Here is a 22418-nt window from a genome sequence, read left to right on the forward strand (position 1 = left end):
GTCTATGCATGTTACAGGATGCTCGGGGCTGGTGTGCGGGGATGACCCAGAGGGAGGATAAGGGAGGAGGAAGGTGGGAGGGGGGTTCAGGAAGGGGAACTCAGGTACACACAAGGTGGATTCATGTCAATGTATGGCAAAACCAACCAATATAATATTGTAAAATAATTAGCCTCCAATAAAAAAAAAAAGGAAAAAAAAATTCTCTTCAAAGGTCGAAAGGTTGCCAGTCTTAAGTGTTAAACCTTCATGCATAATCCAAGTTCATAAAAACATTTTGCCATTTCAAAATCAGAAGTCAACCAATGACCAAAATTTTAGAATAATTGAAAAGAATCATCAGGATTATTTTTTGATATGTTGTACAAATCATATCCTTTTACCTCCTTTGGTTCCCCCAGACAAATTTTACCCTTTGTAAAAAAAATAAAATAAAAATTAATTTATTTATTTTAATTGGAAGCTAATTACTTTACAATATTGGATATCCTATCCCTCACTGTTTAGAAGCTAGAAAAAACTAATTTGTTTATTTTATGAGCCCTACACAGTGAAATTATTAAAAAAAACTTGCTGGACTTCTCTCTGTAAACTAGTAAGCAAAAGACTTCAGAGGTTAATTTCATTCATTTGTTTTGAAAAGTCAGACAACAGCTTTAAACATTCATTTTATTTGTAGCAACTTTGGGCAGAAATCATAGAATGGTAAAACTGCAATCTATTTTAAGCTCATAAATTGCTTCTAAGAAATTGGTTGATGAAATTGTAGGCCTTTTAATAGAGAATATAGGTTGTGAAAATGTATATTAATCTGAGATATAGAAAGTTAAAAAAATAATATTCTCAAGGTTATATGTAAACAGGCTCTGAAAAATGGAAGGTTGCTATAAGCATGATATGATAATAACAATTAGAGTTTTGAACATAAGAAACTCAGAAAATAGATTACCCACTGGAAAAGTCAATATGTATAAAACAAATCTGTATTTTTTTAGGTTTATTCTCAGTGTGGGAGGAGTAAACTATAAGGTTAGCCCCTTAAATAGGCCCAATAACTTTGCTACAGAGCATTTAACTTCTCTGCTCTTGTTTTTAACTTTAAAAATGGGAAATACCTGCTTCACAGGCAAAATGCATGGTAAAATGCAAGAATTTTCAAAGACTGCAACTGCTCTATAGCATTCAAACTTAATCTTGATATACTCATTTGAAGCAGATACAATGCCAGTAAATTGAGGCAATAACATTCTGAAATTCAAAACTTGCTTCTGCTTTCATAGCATAGATTTGTCCTAAGACAGCAGGCAATCCAAATGCAAGCTTGCTTCACCCAAAAAGTGTCTGCAGATTCTTGAGTTTCATTATAATAACCTGAAAATAAGATTGCAGGAAAAGTATTAGTGAATAATGGATCATCAACTGAAATTGATTAGCTAGCATAAAATCACCCCTACACATAAATCTTTCTAAGGAACAATCACCTTTAGCTTGAAAAATACGTATGTTTATCCTTTCAGGAGAAGACAATGAAATATTTAAGGTATTCCATTTGTTAGACAAATGATCTTTCAAGTTCCTAATAAGCCTGCTTTAGGTTTTAAAAAATATGGTTGATATATAGCTGATATTTTACCATCTTTAGTGATCTTTCCTGCAACAGAAACCAAAATCTTTTTCCACCTGGGGTCGAGCAGGAAGCTAAGGAAAAAATACACAGAGTTAGCATTTCTCCATTTCAAGGCTGAACAAAGAAACATGACAAAGTCATAGCTGCCTTTCGCAGTCACAGGAGAACAGCTTTGTAGAGGCAACTGGCAAGACAGTTCCCCATCTTAAAAGGAAAGAATCATTGTCAAGTTCAACCACGCCAATGTCCTTGAGTTCAAATTTTATTTCCTTTTTGAGGGAGAATAAGTTAGGAATTTATATTATTTTCCTCTTACCCAAAAGCTTGCTCTTAAAATAGTCCTTCAGATCTTTAGAAGGAACTTTGCTTGACAAAGATATTTTCATAAACTCCTGAGCTAGACGGTACCTCACAATTCTGCGACAGTCCAACAGTCTCATGACTCTATGTGCTACGGATCCATTAGGTCTATAGCTCACTGGTGGGCCACAGAATGATCCAGAAACGCAAATACTTCAAGCAGTTCTTAACAGTGAATGACTTTCATGTTTATGTATTTAACATAACATAACTTTTATGTTATGATGTATTGAAGGATGGGAGAGCTTAAAGGGTTATCAAAATTTGGTAAACAAAAACTAGTTTGTTACGGGCCCTAATTCAGGATTTTAGCAAGAAATCCACCTGCCACACGTTCTTGGGTAATAGTGCAAATTTCTTACATCACATATGTAGACGGTTGGAATAGTACAATTTTTTATGAAGAAAAGTGTGTGGTCAGGACGTCAAGGATATTGTCTTGAACCGGTCTTGGCTTTTCCATTTGCACCCTTTTTCTTTAGGGTATTTTTAGCGATTTACTTTCAGTTAACACTACAATGTGAAGCAACACATATTTATATGAACGATATCTTCACATTATATTTTTTCCTAAAACTAGATTTCAAGGATTGAATAAACTGTGGTTCAAATAGACTCATCATATTCCTTTTGCTAAAGAAGATGTGTTTATAACTCCTCTACAATTTATTTGGTCTGTACATGTTTGTGCATACGTTAGCTTCAGTGCCTTTCTCCTTTAAGTTCTTTCTTTGCTTTTTTCCAAATAGTTATGTTTTTAAAATTACTGCTCATGTATTTTGCACACAAATGCTTATGTAACCTATTTAGTTCATATCTGTTGGAATGTTTCGAAGCATAGTCAGGATAGAAGGCTTTCACGTTCTTTCTCAACAAATAAGTTCTTTGTATTTTATAAAAATGAAGATAAATACAACCCACCTTACTGCCAAAGGGTATGTTATGTAACATACTTTCACTGTGGGCACTTTCGTTACCTAGAAATACAAACTCTGTTACTAACTCTTTACTCATTCACAAATTTAATAATTCCTTTATTTAGCATTTAAAAATATATATATGCAAAGAGTAGGATATGGATATAAAATAAAAAAATATATATGCAAAGAGTAGGATATAGGATATAAAATAAAAAACACTAAAGAGATAAAATGTGCATATTGAAAAGGCATCCTTGGCAATTATGTATTAATTTGTATTAATATGTATGTATTAATTTCTCATACCCACATACTGAGGAGTTGATGAGCTCAGAAACTATCCCACACCATGAATAACAACCTCCACTTGATTCTGCCTTCTTCTCTTCCCCATTTACCAGGATCAGGTAACTGTAAAGCACACTTTTTTGTAAGCTTGCTCCTACCACTGCACCGTGGCCCATGCCACTTCCTGCTTCTATCAAAGTTTCTGATTTTCCGTCCAGCCACACCCTTAGGCTCTCCTGCTTCTGCAGTTCCCACAGTCAGGGCGGTGCTTCAGGCTGGAGGCAGAGCTCACAGCTCTTTAGACAACCCCCCAGCTGGGAGCCTGCAGCTCCACTCTGCCCTCCCCACTTTCTGCACACATTTCTCTCTCATCACACTAAAGTGAACCCCTCCAACTATTAAGTTTTATTCTAAGTTTGTTTGCTCTATCACCATTTCCCACTTACCAAGTTAGCGCCCTTTACATCAATCATCATCAGTCATTATAGCAATTCCCCATGATAGAATTCTTATCTGTATTTTATGTATGAGGGAATGAGGTGTAAAGAGTTTAAGGGATTTGTTAAAGGTCACAGCTAGTTAAGTTTGAAGAGCCAAGTCAGAGTTCAAAGTGCATGCTTCTTTTACCATATCACAATGCCTCTAGCATTGCTATTCTAGAATCACCTCACATTTATTTTGAATATCAAATTGTTTTATATATAAATATAAAGTCTCAGTGAGTTTTTATACTGACCAGTCTAATCACATTAGGTGTACATTAATACAAAAGTTGGCTTATTCTGGGCTTTGTTTAGTCCTAAATTCTTCAATAAACACCACTTACCATTTGGATGGTGCACAATGGTGAGCTTATCTACAAGACAAAAAAAAAACACATTCTACTGAGTTTTGCTCCATATTTATCTTAGGGTCCTTTCTTATCGTTTGACTACTTCTTGTCTTGAGATGACTATGAAGTTTCACAGTCTGATTTAAAAAAATACCTCTGGCCACTAAGTGTGTAACTATGTCTTTTATTAATTTTATCACTAAGTGTGAAACTGTCTTTTTTTCCTTCCGATGTTTGTCCCACATTATCACGATTTTAGATATATTTGATGCTTAATAATAGCTTCTTACTCAGCCTTGATATTCTTTTAGCCTGAGCTATTCAAGTATTTTTAAAAAATAACCTTATTCAGAAATAATTATGTACAGTACAATTCATACACCTTGTATGACATTCTTTAGCATTTCTTACATTGCAATTTTCCTGTCTATGAATTCTCTGATTTCAATTATCTGAAAATGTCTCAATTTCAACAAATTTTTGAAGCTTATTTTTTCCTGGATATACAATTCTAAGTGGTCATTTGTTTTTATTTTAGCACTTTCAAAGCTATTATTGCACTGTCTTTAGTCCTCCATGTTTCTGACAAGAAATTAGTGAATATGGAATACATTTATGCTTTTCTCTTGATATAGTCTTTTTCTCTGACTGCTATCAAGAATTTACCTTGACTTGAAGTAGCTTGACTACAAGTGCTCAAATATAGTTCAGCTTAACAGGCTAACTGGAGTTTTTTTTAAGTTCTTGGAATAATATGGAGGTAGTTTACATTGAATTTGGAAAATATCTGACCATAATTTATTTTAAAATGTTTTGCCCAAACTCACTAGTTTTTCCTCTGGGACTCTGACTATGTGCATGCTAGACTGTGTTATGTCCTACATGTCTCTGAGGCTCCATTCATTTTTAAGTTTTTTTATCTCCTTTTTCATCATATTGGATAATTTCAATTGATCTGTCTTTAAGTTGATTAACTCTTACTTTTGCTATATTCAATCTGCTGATAAGTTCTGATAAATTTTTCATTTCTTTTATTGTAATTTTAATTTCTATAAATTTCCATCTGGTTCTTCTATATAGTTTCAATTATCCTGTTGAAATTTTGTGTTTATTCACTCTTTAAAACCATATTTTTCATTAATTTTGTTAAGGTAATAGAAGTATCTCAGGTTCAGTTTTTATTGATGTTTTCTTTTTTCTTTTCTGTGAATTGCATTTCTTTTTATTTGTACCTCATTTTTTAAAAAAAACCCTGAATACTGGATTTTAAAGATAATCTGTATCATATTCTGGATTCTATATTCATATTCTATATTCCTTTGATGAATATAGGTTCTTGTTTTACCAGGCAGTTTGATTACTGTCGTGAACCTGTGGTAGGCTTGGTTTTCAGATTTTTATCAGTGTCAACCTATACAAAGCTCAAGATGTTTGCTAAGACTCTTAGCAGAACTTCCCTGATGACTCAGCAGTAAAAAAAATCTGCCTGCAATTCAGGAGATGTGGATTCGATTCCTGGGTTGGGAAGATCCCCTAGAGAAGGAAATGGCAACTCATTCTGGTATTCTTGCCTAGGAAATCCCATGGACTGGCACCTGGCAAGCCCCAGTCCATGGGGGTGGCAGAAGAGTCAGACATGACTTAGCCACTAAACAACAGTAGGACTAAGCCTACAAATCCCATTTTCCACCGGGCTCTTGTAGGGGTCTGTCTCTAGGCTTTGCTGGGGCAAGTCTCGAGCAGTCTCACTCTAAGTCACGGTCCTAACTGTTTACATCTCTTGGGTGTCACAGCAGGATGCCAGGCATTTTAACAAAGTGGTAGGAGACCTCTCCTCTCTGGCAGGGCAGAACTCAAAGAAACAGGGCTTTTCCCTGGCTTTGCCCATCCTTCAGTGTCTCTGTTCTGCCTTCACAGCACTAAAAGCTGCTGTCTTACATGCTGTGAGTGGTCTTGTCTGTACATGCACAGCTCATCTCTCAGCCAGACGGTGGAGTCCCTCCCTCCCTCTGAGAATACCTCTCTTTGCGGCTACCTCCTCTTCAGGGACCCACCACACATGTTCCAGCAGCTCCCTGCCCTGAACTCTAACCTTTGCCACCTCAGTTTGACTGCTTTGCACAGACTGTAGTCAGGAAATCATCTTGCGGGTAATGGTGAGAGACATCTCATATATTTTGTTTTTCTCTGGGATTACAGTTTTAGTCTGCCTATCATTTACTCCCTGAAATCAGTTGCTTCATATTTTTTTTGCCTATTATTTGTATCCTTACAGTGGGAGGGTTTGTCTGGTACTGCTTATTCCATTTTAGCTGAAAGAAGAACTAGTTGACTCCTAATTAAGACACCAATGATTAAGAGTGTTAACTTTGGATTCCAACAGACATAGGCTATAATCTCTAATCTGTGTGCTTAGAGGCTTCTTGGTTTCTCAGATTCTCAGTTTCCTTATTATAAATTGGGACTAATGCCTATCTCAAAGAGTTATTAATGGGATGATTTTGTGCATAGTAGATAAGACAATAATTATTAGCTACTACTACTATTTAATGTTCCTTAGTGAAATTACTTACATATTTTATAATTTTATACATTTAAAAAATTTTACTGTTATTCCACATTAGAATGTAGGTTTGTAGAACTCAGTTATTTGTAAATTAGCTTTGTGTTTAGGACCTTAATTATTTTAGAAAGCATATTTATGTTTTAGAAAACATTTCTAAGACAGCTTAAAGAATTCTCTATGAAGAAATAGATAACAATCCAATAATATAACAAGAAAATGAATTTTAACATAGTGAATTTCAGCATGAAGTACTATCTAAAAGTTATGCAGTATTACTGAAAATAGAAGAGATGGAGGTTTTCAAACTTACTAGTAGTTGTTTTTAATTATCTGTGCAGGGGTAGGGACTTGGGGATAGGGTGGTCAGAGAATGACAACATAATTTATTTTCAATTTTGGAATGTGTTGTTTATCTTTGGAGAAGATTTACCATCTTAATAATGTTTGGTTTGTGTTAACATTAAAATGAGTGTTTTTTCCCCCTGGGAGCAACTGCTAATTATTAGCAAAGGGAATCTGTGCTGAGAAGAAGCATGCTAGCTTCAGGGGAAGGCAACATGAGATTTATAATTTAAAATGATCCACATGTGGACAACTGTGAGAATTGACTATATTAAGAATTTTCTACCTTATCAAAAAAAAAGTGTGACTCTTTAACAATTTAATACCCTGTATTAAATTTAACAATTTAATACCCTGTATTGAGACTTATACACACACACACAAAACTGAAACAGAATTATCTTACTTGCAACTTATATGGAAATCAAAGGAAAGGAAGTAAGTAGCATTTACATTATGGGCCAAAGAAGGTGAAAAGTATTTTATGTGTTAACTTGTACAACCACTTCCGAGTGTATGTCTAATTATTCTCATTTTGCAGACAAGGACCCTGAGTACCAGGGAGTAAGACACTCTCCAATTTAAGCAGCTGGGAAGTGACTGGACATAGATTTGAACTCAGGCCTGTTTTATTTCACCATTCTTGCTTTTTCCACTTCATCACTCTATTATTTTTGAAGAGCAGGCAAATTTTACTTACTGTAGACATTTTCTTCTTCTGGCCTTTTTCCAACAATGCAATCTCGTAGTTGGCGTAGTTTTTCCTTAATGAGGAGACAACCAGGAAGGAGAAGTCAAGGTTCACGAATTTGTCATGAATTGAGATGTAAACTAACTACTACGACCAGTAAAACCACTACAATTTAGTTCTAATGTGGTACTTACAGAGTTCCAGCCACCATTCTTGCTACTTCACACGTATTGTTTTACTTAATCCTCACAACTTCAAGAGGTGGATAAAAAACATCATCATTTCCTTTCACCGATATGGAAATTGAGTTACAGAAGATTAAGTAACTTTCTTAAATCACACAGAAGTTGTACAGTCAGGGTGGGAACCCAGAGCCCAGTTCTTCTGGGAGCTTCTTTCCCAAACGAACACCTGAGGCATCTACATTGGCTATCGGTGCCTCGAAGCAGGAGGCCAACACAACAACGGTTTGCTGCTGCCTGAGCCCATCTCTAGCCTCTGCAGGGTACATGCTTTCCTAGCAGTTCCGTCTAAGAACCAGGGACTCAGGAGCAAATGATACATAACTGGATTTCCATTTTTAACTCATTTGTGATCTTTATTTGTTTTCTAAATGCTCTACACTGAACATCTATTACCTTTTTAACTGAAAGGTAAAGCAAGCTAACGCTTAATACAACTGCTTTCATTTTTTAAAAAATATGGAATGCTTCATGAATTTGCATGTCATCTTGTGCAGGGGCCGAGCTAATCTTCTCTGTATTGTTCTAATTTTAGTGTATGTGCCGCCAAAGGGAGCACCAATATATGTGCTTTTAAAAGAAAATTTAAGAGTAGCACTTTTCTTAAGGGCTGCCCTGCAAACCTAAAAACCATTTTTCCTAAAATAGAGTGGGTTCATTGCCTTAAAGATCCTCTCCTATGAGTGGAGCAAACATTCTTCTTTAGGGTCTAGGGATTGTGAGCAGGAGAGAGGGGAGCTAAAGGCAAGGTTTTTTTTCAATCATTTCACCTTCAATTCCAGGGATTCTACCTGGGTCTTCATTATTCTAGAAACTCTTCTACTACTAACTCTATGCTTGTGCCATTTTCCCTCTTATTTTCCTGGGATAATACCTCTCTGTCAATAAGAATATAATTTCACAGCTGCCTCTGATAGATTCATCTTTGGGATTAAAATAAATATTTTCTGTAAACTACAAGAGCAAGATTGAAAAGTGTATGGACAGTGTGTACTGGGAAAACAGGGAGGACATTCATTTTTTGATGTTCTGACTTTTGTCCCCAATGGCTCAGTGGGCAAAGAATTTGCCTGCAATTCAGGAGACGAGGGTTCGATCCCTGGGTCTGGAAGATCCCCTGGAGGAGGAAATGGCAACCCACTCCAGTATTCTTGCCTGGAGAATTCCACAGACAGGAGAGTCCGGTGGGCTACTGTCCATAGGGTTGCAAAGAGTCAAATACGACTGAGTGACTAAGCAGACATGACTTTTGTTCAGGCCCTTAAGGACTGATTGAAAAAACGCAGGGAAAAATCTCTCTCACATTCATCTTGGCAATTATATTTTGTTGATATTTTGGATATGACTGAAAAAGCGCAAGCAACAAAAGCAAAAAAAAAAAAAAAACAACTGGGACTGCATCAGACTAAAAAACTTGTGCATAACAAAAGGGACAACCAACAAAATGAAAAGTCACCCTGTGGACTGAAGGAAAATATTTGCAAATCATATACATGATAAGGAGTTAATATTTGAAATATATAAAGAATTCACACAACATAATGGCAAAAATGTCCCAAATAATCTGATTAAAAAATGGTCAGAAGAACTGAACAGACATTTCTCAAAGAAGACATAAAAATGGCCAACAGATAAATGAAAAAGTTCTCAACATCATTCATCATCAGGGAAATGCAAATCAAAACCACAAGAGGATCTTACCTCAGAACTGTTAGAATGATTATCATCAAAGGACAAGAGGTAAGAGATAAGGTTATGGAGAAAAAAGAAGCCTTGTGCAGAGTTGGTGGAAATGTAAATCAGTGCAGCCATTATGGAAATCGGTATGGAGCTTCCTCAAAACATTAAAAATAGTACCACCATAAGATTCAGCTTTCCTACTTCTGGGTATTTATCCAAAGGAAATGAAATCATGATCTCAACAAAATAGCTGCACTTCCATGTTCATTGTACTAGCTAAGATATGGAAACCACCTAAGTGTCTAGGAATGGATAAAGAATATGTGATATATGTGTCTGTATATAAATACACATGATGTAATACTATTCACCCATGAATGAAGGAAATCCTACCATTTTTGGCAACATGGATAGACTCTGAGGGCATTATGCCAAGTGAAATAAGTCAGATAGGCAAAGACAAATATTGTGTGATCATACTTATATGTGAACTCTTAAAAAAGCCAATTCATAGAAACAGAATTGAATGGTGGTTATCGGGGACAGAGGAGTGGAAGAAATTCAGAGATGCTGATGTTGGTCAAAGGGTACAAACTTCCAGTTACAAGATGAAACAGTTCTGGGAATCCAATGTATAGCAAGATGGCTATTAACAGTACTGTATTACATATATATTATATATAGCAACTTGAAAGTTGCTAAGAGTTAATATTGTATGTTCTTGTTACACAAAAATGTTAATTTTGTGACATGATGGAGGTGTTAGCTAATGCTATGGTGGTCATCATTTTGCAGTACATAAATTCAATCCACTGTACACTTTACATTTAGACAACATTCTAAGTCAATTATATCAGGAAGGTTGGGAAGGAAAGGGAAAAGAACTGAATAAATCCTTGTACTCAGTCAGAGTCACAAACTTTGGGCTCTTACAGAAAATAGTTATTGAGTTTGTTCTTTCATCTACAGGTTACTTTTTGGTTTTGTTTTGCATAAGTGCTTGCTGTATTCATTATTCCATTGTTCCTGTGTATTAGATAAGCCACATCAGTCTTGAAGTAAATGAGTATTGTTGTGTTTAGTTCCTAAGTCATGTCTAACTCTTTGCAACTCCCTGGACTGTAGCCCATTAGGCTCCTCTATCCATGGGATTTCCCAGGCAAGAATACTTTCCCAGGCAAGGGGTGGGGGTTGCCATTTCCTTCTCCAGGGGATCCTTCTGACCCAAGGATTGAACATAGTTCTTTTGCACTGGCAGAAGGATTCTTTACCACTGAGTCACCTGGAAAGCCCCTTAGACCACTTTTAATTCTTTCTAAAATGATACTGAAAATAAACATACAAAAAAGATCTTAATGACTCAGATAAACGTGATGGTGTGATCACTCACCTAGAGCCAGACATCCTGGAATGTGAAGTCAAATGGGCCTTAGAAAACACTACTACGAACAAAGCTAATGGAGGTGACAGAATTCCAGCTGAGCTATTTCAAATTCTAAAAGATGACAATGTTAAAGTGCTACATTCAATATGCCAGCAAATCTGGAAAACTCAGCAGTGGCCACAGGACTGGAAAAGGTCAGTTTTCATTCCAATCCCAAAGAAGGGCAATGCCAAAGAATGTTCAAACTACTGGACAATTGCACTCATTTCACATGCTAGCAAGTTCATGCTCAAAATCCTCCAAGCTATGCTTCAACAGTACAACCAGGAACTTCCAGATGTACAGGCTGGATTTAGAAAGGGCAGAAGAACCAGAGATCAAATTGCTAACATCCACTGGAAAAATTAAGAGAGTTCCAGGAAAACATCTACTTCTACTTTACTGACTAGGTTAAAGCATTTGACTATGTGAATCACAAAAATCTGTAGAAAATTCTTAAAGAGATGGGAATACCAGACTACCTTACCTACCTCCTGAGAAATCTGTATGCAAGTCATGAAACAACAGTTAAAACCAAACATGGAAAAACAGATTGGTTCAAAATTGGGAAAGGAGTGCATCAAGGCATTATACTGTCACCCTGTTTATTTAACTTCTATGCAGAGTACATCATGTGAAATGCTGGGATGGTTGAAGCCCAAGCTGGAATCAAGATTGCCAGGAGAAATATCAATAACCTCAGATATGCAGATGACACCACCCTTATGGCAGAAAGTGAAGAGGAACTAAAGAACCTATTGATGAAGGTGAAACAGGAGAGTGAAAAAGCTGATTTAAGACTGAACATTCAAAAACTAAGATTATGGCGTCTGGTCCCATCACTTCATGGCATATAGATAGGGAAACAATGGAAACAGTGAAAGCTTTATTTTCTTTGGCTCCAAAATCACTGCAGATGGTGATATGAAATTAAAAAGCACTTGATCCTTGGAAGAAAAGCTGTAAAAAACCTAGATAGTGTATTAATAAGCAGAATATTCCTTTGTAGACAAAGGCCCGAATAGTCAAAGCTATGATTTTTCCAGTAGTCATGTATGGATGTGAGAGCTGGACCTTAAAAAAGGCTGAACACCAAAGAATAGATGCTTTTGAACTGTGGTGCTGGAGAAGACTCTTGAGAGTCCCTTGGACTTCAAGGAGATCCAACCAGTCCATCCTAAAGGAGATCACTCCTGGGTAGTCATTGGAAGGACTGATGTTGAAGCTGAAACTCCAATACTTTGAATACCTGATGTAAAGAGTCAACTCACTGGAAAAGACCCTGATGCTGGGAAAGAATGAAGGCAGGAGGAGAAGGGATGACAGAGGATGAGATGGCTGGATGGTGTCACTGATTCAATGGACATGAGTTTGAGCAAACTCTGGGAGATGGTGAAGGACAGGGAAGCCTGGCGTGCTGCAGTCCCTGGGGTCACAAAGAGTTCGACACGACTGAGTGACTGAACAACAATAACAACTGAGTATAAGTACACAAATAAAATAGAAACAACCAAGGGTTTGATAAAGCAACTCGTGAAATCACTAACAAGAAGATATATAGATTGGATCACTTTAAATTGTAAGCTTTATTACTGAAAGGTCTAAGGAGGATAAAGTACAATTGACTTATCTCAACCAAACTTATATAAACTTATTTTCTAGCATTACCAGGAAAGTGATCTGCAGTTCAGTACTTGGGCACACTTTACCCACTTCAGGATAAGAGGGATGCTTGATGGGGATGGCAACAGTGTGGATTCAGAAGCAATGCTGTAGTTCTGACCATGAACGACCATCATTACAGAACTCCACAGACAGCGTTCTTGACATTTGTTTGGCAAAACAACTGCCCGTGCTTCACACTATGAAAGCTTGACCAGGTCCAGCCACCAAACCACAAGAGCTATCCTGCAAGACAGGTGACTTCTAACAAGGTGTGTGACCACACATGTATTGGGGAAGTCCCCTTACCTAAACCATCTCCTGTCTATATGCCATATAGCTTGAATCACTATTCTGATTCATTTCTCTGTTGTTTAAAAAATATCTTCTTAAGCACTATTTTAAAGGAAAAATGATCCCCTGGGAACGGTAGCATATAAGGCTATTAATAATTATTGATACTTGGGCCTAATGTAGCTAATGAAATGGCTGCCTGAGAACTGGCTGCTGAGGTACTGGGGCTTTATATGAGGAGAAGAAAAAAACTGGTGAAATATTTTGTGAGTGGTACGGCCTGTTAGATAGATAGAATAGTCTTGAATCCCCTCACTGAGGACTGTCACGGGCTGTATATTATATTACATGTATAGTATATATTTTTGTCATTCTCCTCTTGGAACCACCTATTCCAATCCCCTTTCAGGATGTAAATTATTTTTATAGAAGACAGGCTTATCTGAATTTAATACTCTTGGCATAATTTCCCTGTAAAGCCTGACTGATCTATATGCAAATCATGATATATATTTATATAAGTATTATTTATACATATGCAAATTCTGATATATATATTTATTTTTCCAAAGGTAAAGGGGAATATAAAACATTAAATTTATTCAGGACTATTGTCTGATATGATTTTAATCATTTTCTTGTTCCCTTTAAGTCTGGTCTAAATAATACATTCTTCAGAATTCCAAGCACGTTAGTGTAAAGATGCTTCACCTTAATTTCAGCAATGAGATTCATAAAACATTCACTCTACTAAGGACAGCCTTATACGTTGATTAGATATACACTCAGTCTTAGCACTGAGCTCATCAGTTGTTTGTAAACATGAAACTTGGATATTGCTAAACTTTTAATCGGTAATTTAAAGCCTCTTTTTGTGGTTAGTTAAAAATGAAAGAAAGAACAGTTACCTGTATTTTTTGTTAAGACTAAATATTTACAAAGAGGCTAGGACTCTGCAAGTGAGGGAACGTTCCACAGTAGAATGGGGTCTGGATTACCTGCTGAATTATCTCCAGGCCAGTCTTTCCCATCTGCCAGTGTTTAAACTTCTCCAGGGCTTCGTCCATAGAGAGTTTCCCATTCTTGACTTTCTCCTGCAGCAGGATGAGTTCCTCCTGCCCTGCAGCGAGGGAGTCCCTTACAGTGGAGAAGGTCTGACTCTCCATCCGACCTCTGTCTACAATATGAGAGAAGGGTGTTTTCATGAGAATTGTTTTAATGACAACTAGAAAAAAAAAGCAGTTTGAGTGTCTCGTTCCAGCTAGTCTATAGTCAGTTACAGAAACAAATCAGCACAATTTTTTAGTGCATTTCTAAAAATCGTCATGCCTCAGACCTAGAGTTACGGGTGAAAAGAACATGTCTCATCACTGAAAACATAAAGGGGCGGGGAGAGAGAGGGCAACAACAAAAGTTTTGCGCTGCACTAGTTGTGGGCAGTGCCAATTTCATGTCCCTTTGGGAGAATGACTTTTAATTATGCTTCCCTGGTAGCTCAGCTGGTAAAGAATCTGCCCTCAATGCAGGAGACCCCGGTTTGATTCCTGGATCAGGAAGATCCCCTGGAGAAGGGAATGGCAACCCACTCCAGCATTCTTGCCTGGAGAATTCCATGAATAGAGGGGCCTGGTCGCAAAGAGTTGGACACGACTGGGTGACTAAGCACAGCACACAACACACAAGTGCACAAAATACTGAGCATTGGGCTTGCAGCATAGAAAGCTAAATAAAAGGTAATATTATTATTACTAATAAATATGGAATAAACATAATCTCTTCAGCTTTGAGAAAAGAGATCTCAACCAACATCCAAATGTCACAAGAGGTTTAGGATCATTTGAAAATTTATTCCTGAAAGATTTAAAATAAATAATTTCTGGTTGTTTTGTAGTAGTGAACTGCTTCCTTTTCAAAAGAGTTTATTTTGAAGCATGCCGTGTATTAGGTAAAGGAAATCAAACCTGAATATTCATTGGAAGGACTGGTGCTGAAGCTGAAGCTCTAATACTTGGGCCACCTGATGCGAAGAGCCGACTCATTGGAAAAGCTCCTGATGCTGGGAAAGATTGAGGGCAGGAGAAGGGGGTGCAGAGGATGAGATGGTTGGATGGCATCACTGACTCAATGGACATGAATTTGAGCAAACTCCAGGAAATAGTGGAGGACAGGGGAGCTGTCCAACAGGTTGTAAATAGTCAGACAAGGCTAAGCGACTGAACCCAACGACAACAACAACAAATGTATTAGTTGTCTGGCACAATGTGAACAGTAGGTGGTCTGATGTTTCACGTGTGGCTGCAAATACCACAGAGGACACTGGCCTGAGGCACACTGAGAGCAAACTGCAGACCACAGGAGAAGTCAGCATTCTATTTATCATAAATGAAGCGCGTGCTGGTAGGGATTCTCTACTCTCCTGATCTCCGTTATTCCCTCTTAAGTCTTTGGATGACATCACCCTTGTATTCCCTGCCTGGCTGCAGAACTCATTTGAGTTTTGTACTTTCTCATTTACATATTTCTATTACGTCCATACTTACTGCATAAGACATTGCAGCACACATATGCTATCAAATCCAAATAGGCCCAGAGTCTAGAAGGAGAGAAGAGGTAGTCCCTACCAAGCTGCAGGCAGGTTGGTAGTGAGTAAGTTGGGTATATCCCTGGGGAAACTTTTTATTACTGGGAACTCGTTTTCAAGAGGGAAGTAGATCACTATACTATAAATAAAATAAATTAAAAATTTATGAACTATTGATAGTAAAATAGATATTCTCTGAGATTATTACTCTAAGGAAGTAATGGTAATTCTGCTGAAACTGATTAGGGCTGGTGAGGATAACTTCTTGCTGCTGATTAAGGACCGGAATCTGTAACTTGGTGCTCTCTCTGTGTACACAGCTCTTCCCTGCTAATGTACCTTGAAGTGAGGTCGCTCAGTCATGTCTGACTCTTTGTGACCCCAAAGAGTGTAGCCTACCAGGCTTCTCTGTCCATGGGATTTTCCAGGCAATAGTACTGGAGTGGATTGCCATTTCCTTCTCCAGGGGATCTTCCCAATCCAGGGCTCGAACCTGGGTCTCCCGCATAGTAGACAGACGCTTTACTGTCTGAGCCACCAGAAAGGTCTAAATGTACCTTGGTCTTACATAAAAGAGAGTGGCAAATTAAAAAAAAATAAGGAAGTAGATCATTTAGATTGCATCCAGACCAGACTGGTGAATATTTGGGAAACGGGGAGGGCATCATTTCAAATTCTACAGTATTAAAGATTCATTCATAGGATGGGTTAGTCGAGAAATGAGAAGTTCAAGTGCTTGAGAGCAGGTTTAAGTATCTGATGGGAACTTGAGCTGTGAGGCAGTCTTGGAACGGCCTCTCGTGTCTCTTTCAGTGTTGAGATTCCAGCAGTGAATCTTGGAAAGCGGGGCACAGAGAGGGTTCCTTTCTGTAAAGAGTCACAAGCACATAAAACTGCTCCATGGCCAATCATTCTGATTCCCATGGGAGTTTTCTTGGCTTATCTTTGGTCTTCAGAAGTCCTATTTCCCCAGGACTAACGAGATGCCAACAGATTCCATACTGTAAAGTTTTTCCTTCAGGGATGGTGGAGCATGCAATCTCAGGGGAACAGGAGAAGCAAAAGTCAGCTAGCAGCCAAAAGCACACATAAGAATTGAGCTCTTGCTTCTTATACCACTTGCTTTTTATAGGCCTCCACGCTCCAATTCAATTTGTGAGATGCCCTCTGCCGTAGAATTCTATGTGCGGTTCCTGCCAGAGTGTGGAGGTTTAGCATCGTCATTTAACAGTTATGCCATTTAACTAGCACCTCACTTCTGTCATCCCTTTGCCTAAGTGTGAATCCATTTTTATCTCAAAAACCTGTGCAGCTGGATTTTCTGCTTTTATAGAAGTTATCTCAAGCCAAGTCTTCCCAGAAAATGGTCTCAGCTTCAGTTTTGCTATATATGCGGGTTTAACTAAATTAAAAAATATTGAATTCTTTTATTAACATTCATTTAAATTATCCTTTCATATTTCAAATGTTAGCTACTAAAATATAAGCTAGATGACTTCTTTTTTTGAGGAGGCAGGGTTTGGTTTTGCATGATTGGGCAGACAGAACAAAAGAACACAATTTAGGGGCAACAAAATTCTAGACAGATTGAGTCCTGAAAGTGAGTTGTACAATTAGACTAATTTTACATATATCTGCTCTTTCTTCTTTTTCACACTAAAAATATTAAAAAAAAAATGTCATGATAAATGACTATTAGGTATGACAAAGTTGCAAAGAAAAATGATTAGGCATTTTACCACCTTTCTTCCTAAGGGCAAACTAATCAAACCAAAACATGTAACCTATAATTTTTTGATAGATTGCTTTATTGCATTTAGTTTATTATTTTATGGGGGATGTAAAGGTTTTTCCTTCCTCCTCAAGTTTATATTTATTATTAGTTTATTTTCATAAGAGTTAGTATGAAATAACATAATAGTATGAGTGTAACATAATTTTCATTGAAAAGCATTTGTCAGACTATTTGTACATATAGACAGACTCCTGTTCTCTTATTGTAAAAGCTTCAAGGAAGTTTCTAAAGTTTTGTTCCTTTCAGATCAATTTTTCTTTACAAGATTTTCCATCTGATCAAGTTTTGGTCAAATAAACATCAAGCAATTCATCTGGTGGACATATGAACCTAGAGATTAGGTAAGAAAGCAAATTAAGCTTTTCATAAAAATTCTTTCTATTACCAAGGGACTGGCTAGAAGAACAATTTTTCCTGAAAATTGAAAGCAAACGACTTGTCAATGCCAAAGAATTTAAAATGTGAAGTATTTACTTAATAAATATTAGGTAGTCATTAAAATAATACCAATACTTTAAAAGACCATGTGCAACAATAAGTGTGCTTATTATATAAGGACAAGTACAAAAGCAGGATGCAAAATTGTATACACGGTAAAGTGTTAACCATATCAATGCTGTACATATGTCAGTAAGAAAAAGAACAAAAACTTTTAGCAATTTTATAATCTAAACCATTCTTTCACAGTTAGGTGATTCTTATGCCAATGTAACACTAAAATACTATAGCTTTGCATTGCATACGTAGTAGACCTTAACACACATGGCAAATGGTGATGCCTTAATCTCTTTTACCTAAATAGTTACCTCATTTCAGCTCTTATTTATTTATCAGTTTTATAAGTTTAAATGCATTATTCCAAAATGCTGTGTCTCTCTGCAAAGGAAAATAAGTCCTTTCAAAATGACTGGGATTTCCTTAAATTTATAAATTATTTTAGGAACAATTTAGTCTATTTAATCTACTCATGTGAGAAAATGGCATATCGGCCCTATTCAGAAGGAACTTTTTGTTTTCAGTGTATAGTGAATACTTTTTTTTTCTTTTATGATGTCTGCAAAGTAATATTGTTGCTATCGTTCAGTTGCTAAGTTGTGTCTATCTCTTTGTGACCCCATAGACTGGAGCAGGCCAGGCTCCCTGTCCTTCACTGTCTCACAGAGTTTGCTCAAACTCATGCCCGTAAGTCAGTGATGATGGGATGATTAATAAAATATGAAAATTCTGTTTTACTTGAGTTTGAAATAACTCAGTGACAAAACTTGTTCTGGGTAATCTTTTGAGTTAAAATTTATACAAACATTCCTTAGCTATTAGTTGTGTAGTATTTAAAAAATTCCATTTATCACTTGACATAATTTTTTTATTGAGTTGACTTTGTTCTATTAATATATTCTATTATTTAGAGTAATTTTAGGTTCACAGTCAAATTGAGTAGAAGGAACAGAGATCTACACATACCTCCAGTCCCACATATGTGCAGCCTTTGCCACTATCAACATCACCCACCAGAGTGGTATATTTGTTGCCACTGATAAACCTATACTGACACATCATTATCATCTGACATAATTCTGTTAATTAGCATTTGTCTTTGAAAAGTCATTTATTTTTAGACACAATAAAATAAAATAAACATTTCCTCTGATTCTATATACTGACATTTTCTCATGACTGGTTTTCTTATTGGTGTTTTCTCTTGGCTAGATTTGCCAGAGGATTTGCTAATTTACTCCTTTTAAAAATAAACTTTTAGGTTTAGTCAACACTTCATATCTGAATTCTTCAAGTTCTATTAATTTTCAACTTTTACGAGATTTATTTCATTGGTTTTATTCCACAGTCTTTCTTTTTCTTAGTCTACTTCCTTTGCTTTGCTTTAATTGTTACTAACTAAAGATTTAGGGCTATGACGTTGCCTCTGCTTAACATACTGAGATCAGAAAGTGGGTTGACTAGGTCACATTTTTAATGAATTTTTAAAAACTCATACAGCATATTATCAATTAAGGATCCTGAAAAGCATATATTCTATTAAGCACAAACTGATATTATCATTTTTTTCTATTCTATTTTTTTTGCATTTTTACTATTTTATCAAAGATTCAAAGTATTTCTAACATGTCACTACTATTGTGGGTTTTGTCAGGTTCTTTTATTCTACCACATTTTATTTAAACATCATAATGTTTTAATATTTGCCTCATGAAAGAATGCTTTTATTTGGATGACATGCTTTTATTTGGATTTCAGAATTTAAATAAATGAAGTCATTTTCTTTGTCTAATACTTTTGCCTTGAATTGTATTTTTTCTAAAATTAAGATTGAAAATAATTCCTTTGTTTCTGTAAGCAATCATTACTGAACATACATTTTCAACTTTTGTTTTCTTTAGTATATTTTTGCAGTGTATATTTTAAAAGCGAGATGTAGTTTGATTCTATCTTTTATTCAAATTTGAACCAACTATAAAAGAAAATATATACCATGGTATTTAGAACCAAGCAAGCAAAGGTACAAATCTCAGCTCTGTCTTATCCTACCCCTGTAACTTCAGTTTGTCTAATACCTTTACTTACAGGGTTGTTGCAAAGGTTAATGATTATTTACACTTAATTCCATGTTTTATTGAATTCATTATTCACCATGAATTCTTTAACACTATAACTTCTATTTGAGCTTTTAATTTTACTGTCATTCCTTTACTTAGAAGATATTTTGGGGAATACTTTGATGATGACATAGAAATGCTATCTTTTTAAAAAATCTTGGATATTAAAAAAATATATTTATTTTCTTATATGAACAAACTAAACAATTAATGATCTAATTAGCAAGCTAACAAATTAGCAAACTAAATATAAACTTCTTAGGTTGTGATCTTTTCCCAATAAATCATGTAGTCCATTATGTCAAATTCTTGTTACACCATTCTCTAAGTTTTAAAACTTTTATTTTTAAAACAGAAAATCTAAGTTAAGATATTTTTCCATTATTTTGGGATTATTTCTTCATCTGTACAGTCAAAGCTATGGTTTTCCCAGTGAGAGTTGGACCACAAAGAAGGCTGAGTACCTGACTGCTGAAGAATTGATGCTTTTTAATTGTGGTGTTGGAGAAGACTCTCGAGAGTCCCTTGGATTTCAAGGAGATCAATCCAGTCAATACTAAAGGAAATCAACCCTGAATATTCACTGGAAGAACTGATGTTGAAGCTAACATACTTTGGCCACCTGATGGGAAGAGCCAACTCATTGGAAAAGACCCTGATTCTGGACAGGAGGAGAAGACAGCGGCAGATGATATGGGTGAATGGCATCACTGACTCAATGGACATGCGTCTGAGCAAACTCTGCGAAATAGTGAAGGACAGGAAAGCCTGGTGTGCTGCAGTTCATGGGACTGTAAAGAGTCGGACATGTCTTAGTGACTGAACAACAATAATCTAGCACTGATCTTGAAAGCTGAATAGTTCAGCTTAATTTAATAAATGAAAATTCAAAATAACTTGTACTTCTTTTCAGTTGTCTTCTAAAAAATTAAGATATTTGTAAAATGTTTCAGACTTAGACAATTACCAGTCATTAGTTGAGGTGATCTCATTTTGTGTGGGGGGGCATGCATGAATATTTAACATTATTTTTCTTCTGATAGCTTGATGGTTCTTGGGAAGATACAACCTCACTCATTAAATAAATCATTTATCAAAGTATGACTAACCTTGAGTCTTCATGATGAAATTCTTTCTTTGACATGGGTTTTGAAGTTATTATGTTATTTATATATCCTTTTCTTCAATCTTCTTAAAAGAGAACACATCTATAAAATCTTGTTCAACAAGAGACTTGGTGGTTGTTTATCCTTTGTTTCCATTCCTTGTGTTCAGATCAAGTTTAGTTTTCTGCTTCAGGACTACACAGGACTTTGGCAGGTGGAATTCACAACTAAAAATTCCAGGGCTTAGTGATTTTGTCTAGTGTAACTTTGCTACATATCGGGGGAGCGTGATTCTTTGGCAATATGTTCTGATAGGTCTACAAGCAACTGACCTCCTGAACAAACAGTAGTTCTTGCCCATCCCATCTTTCCATCACACAGCTTTCTTTATTGCAGGATCTCAGGCTACTTTCTACTTAAGAAAACTACTTTTTCTGTATGTGTATGGAAAGACCAGAGTTGGAGTGGGGAGAACTTTCAAAAATTAGCACTTGTGATACTGGGAAAGATCGAAGGCAAAAGGAAAAGGGGATGACAGAGGATGAGATGGTTAGATAGTATCACTGACTCAATGGACATGAATTTGACCAAATTTCAGATCGTGAAGGACAGGTGAACCTGACATGCTGTAGTCCATGGGCTGCACGTGGACTCACAAAGAGACACAGCTTAGTGACTGAACAATAAACAGTGACAACTGGGGGTCAGCAGGTGAACTACTGATTTTATTTGTTTCAATCTCCTTTATTCAACCTTAATATTAATTGGAATTAGCATCATTTTTTTTTTACTATTAGCATTTTTTTCACTATTAGCTTTTTTAAAGTCTTTGTTTCTATTGTTATTAAGAATTCCATCATTTTGATGACTTTCCTTCAGAAGCATTTCTGAAAGGCCACTGTGGGCTGTTGACACATCACCATTTTAGATAAGACCTCAGATATTAACACAAGTTTTTCCAGGTATGAGTTTAACCAAAAAAATCTTCCATAAACAACATGACAAATAGAAATGAAAGTTATACTGAAAAAGAGAACTGAAGCCATTACTCTGCGGAGTACACATAACTGCATTTTGATAATTTCCCCTTTTCTTTTTAATATATCAAATATTGGCAAAAGCAGCCTGATGAAAATACTTCAGGGACCAGTATTCTCTTTTTCCCACATATGGGTAATACCATCTGAATTTCCCTAGGTCTCCTACTTACAGAAAATTCTATTATTTAACATTCATCAAACTGCTATAGCACTGGGAACTTAGAGAGCTGATATAAGATGCATTCCTTGACTATATCTTTCCCAAGAGCATGCACACTCCATGAAAAGACCAGCCAATAACGATTTTTCAGTCTGCATTGAAGAATTAGTGGGTAGAGATTATATTACAAGTTGCAA

The 22418-nt window shown here is 36.2% G+C and overlaps 1 protein-coding gene and 1 non-coding gene across 10 annotated transcripts in view; both read right to left on the minus strand.

The window, feature by feature from the left end:
- Positions 1 to 655: 655 nt before the first annotated feature.
- The window catches only part of BANK1 (B cell scaffold protein with ankyrin repeats 1), a 360244-nt gene continuing 338481 nt past the window's right edge, over positions 656 to 22418 (minus strand). For all 9 annotated transcript variants that reach the window (XM_088836208.1, XM_088836207.1, XM_088836203.1 and 6 more), the window contains 6 exons: positions 13926 to 14104; positions 7636 to 7699; positions 4022 to 4051; positions 2909 to 2964; positions 1634 to 1698; positions 656 to 1371 (listed from right to left, as the gene is read on the minus strand). In XM_088836208.1, coding sequence (XP_088692334.1) covers positions 1639 to 1698; positions 2909 to 2964; positions 4022 to 4051; positions 7636 to 7699; positions 13926 to 14104 — 389 coding nt within the window. In that variant the 3' untranslated portion in view covers positions 656 to 1371; positions 1634 to 1638. The remainder of the gene's footprint in view (positions 1372 to 1633; positions 1699 to 2908; positions 2965 to 4021; positions 4052 to 7635; positions 7700 to 13925; positions 14105 to 22418) is intronic.
- LOC129562251 (U6 spliceosomal RNA) lies at positions 8322 to 8427 on the minus strand. The gene has a single exon (XR_008687167.1). It is a non-coding gene; the product is annotated as a U6 spliceosomal RNA (small nuclear RNA).

This window comes from Moschus berezovskii, chromosome 5 (genome assembly GCF_049115385.1).
Source record: "Moschus berezovskii isolate FMDL1 chromosome 5, NW_MosBer_1.0, whole genome shotgun sequence".
Taxonomy (NCBI): Eukaryota; Metazoa; Chordata; class Mammalia; order Artiodactyla; family Moschidae; genus Moschus; species Moschus berezovskii.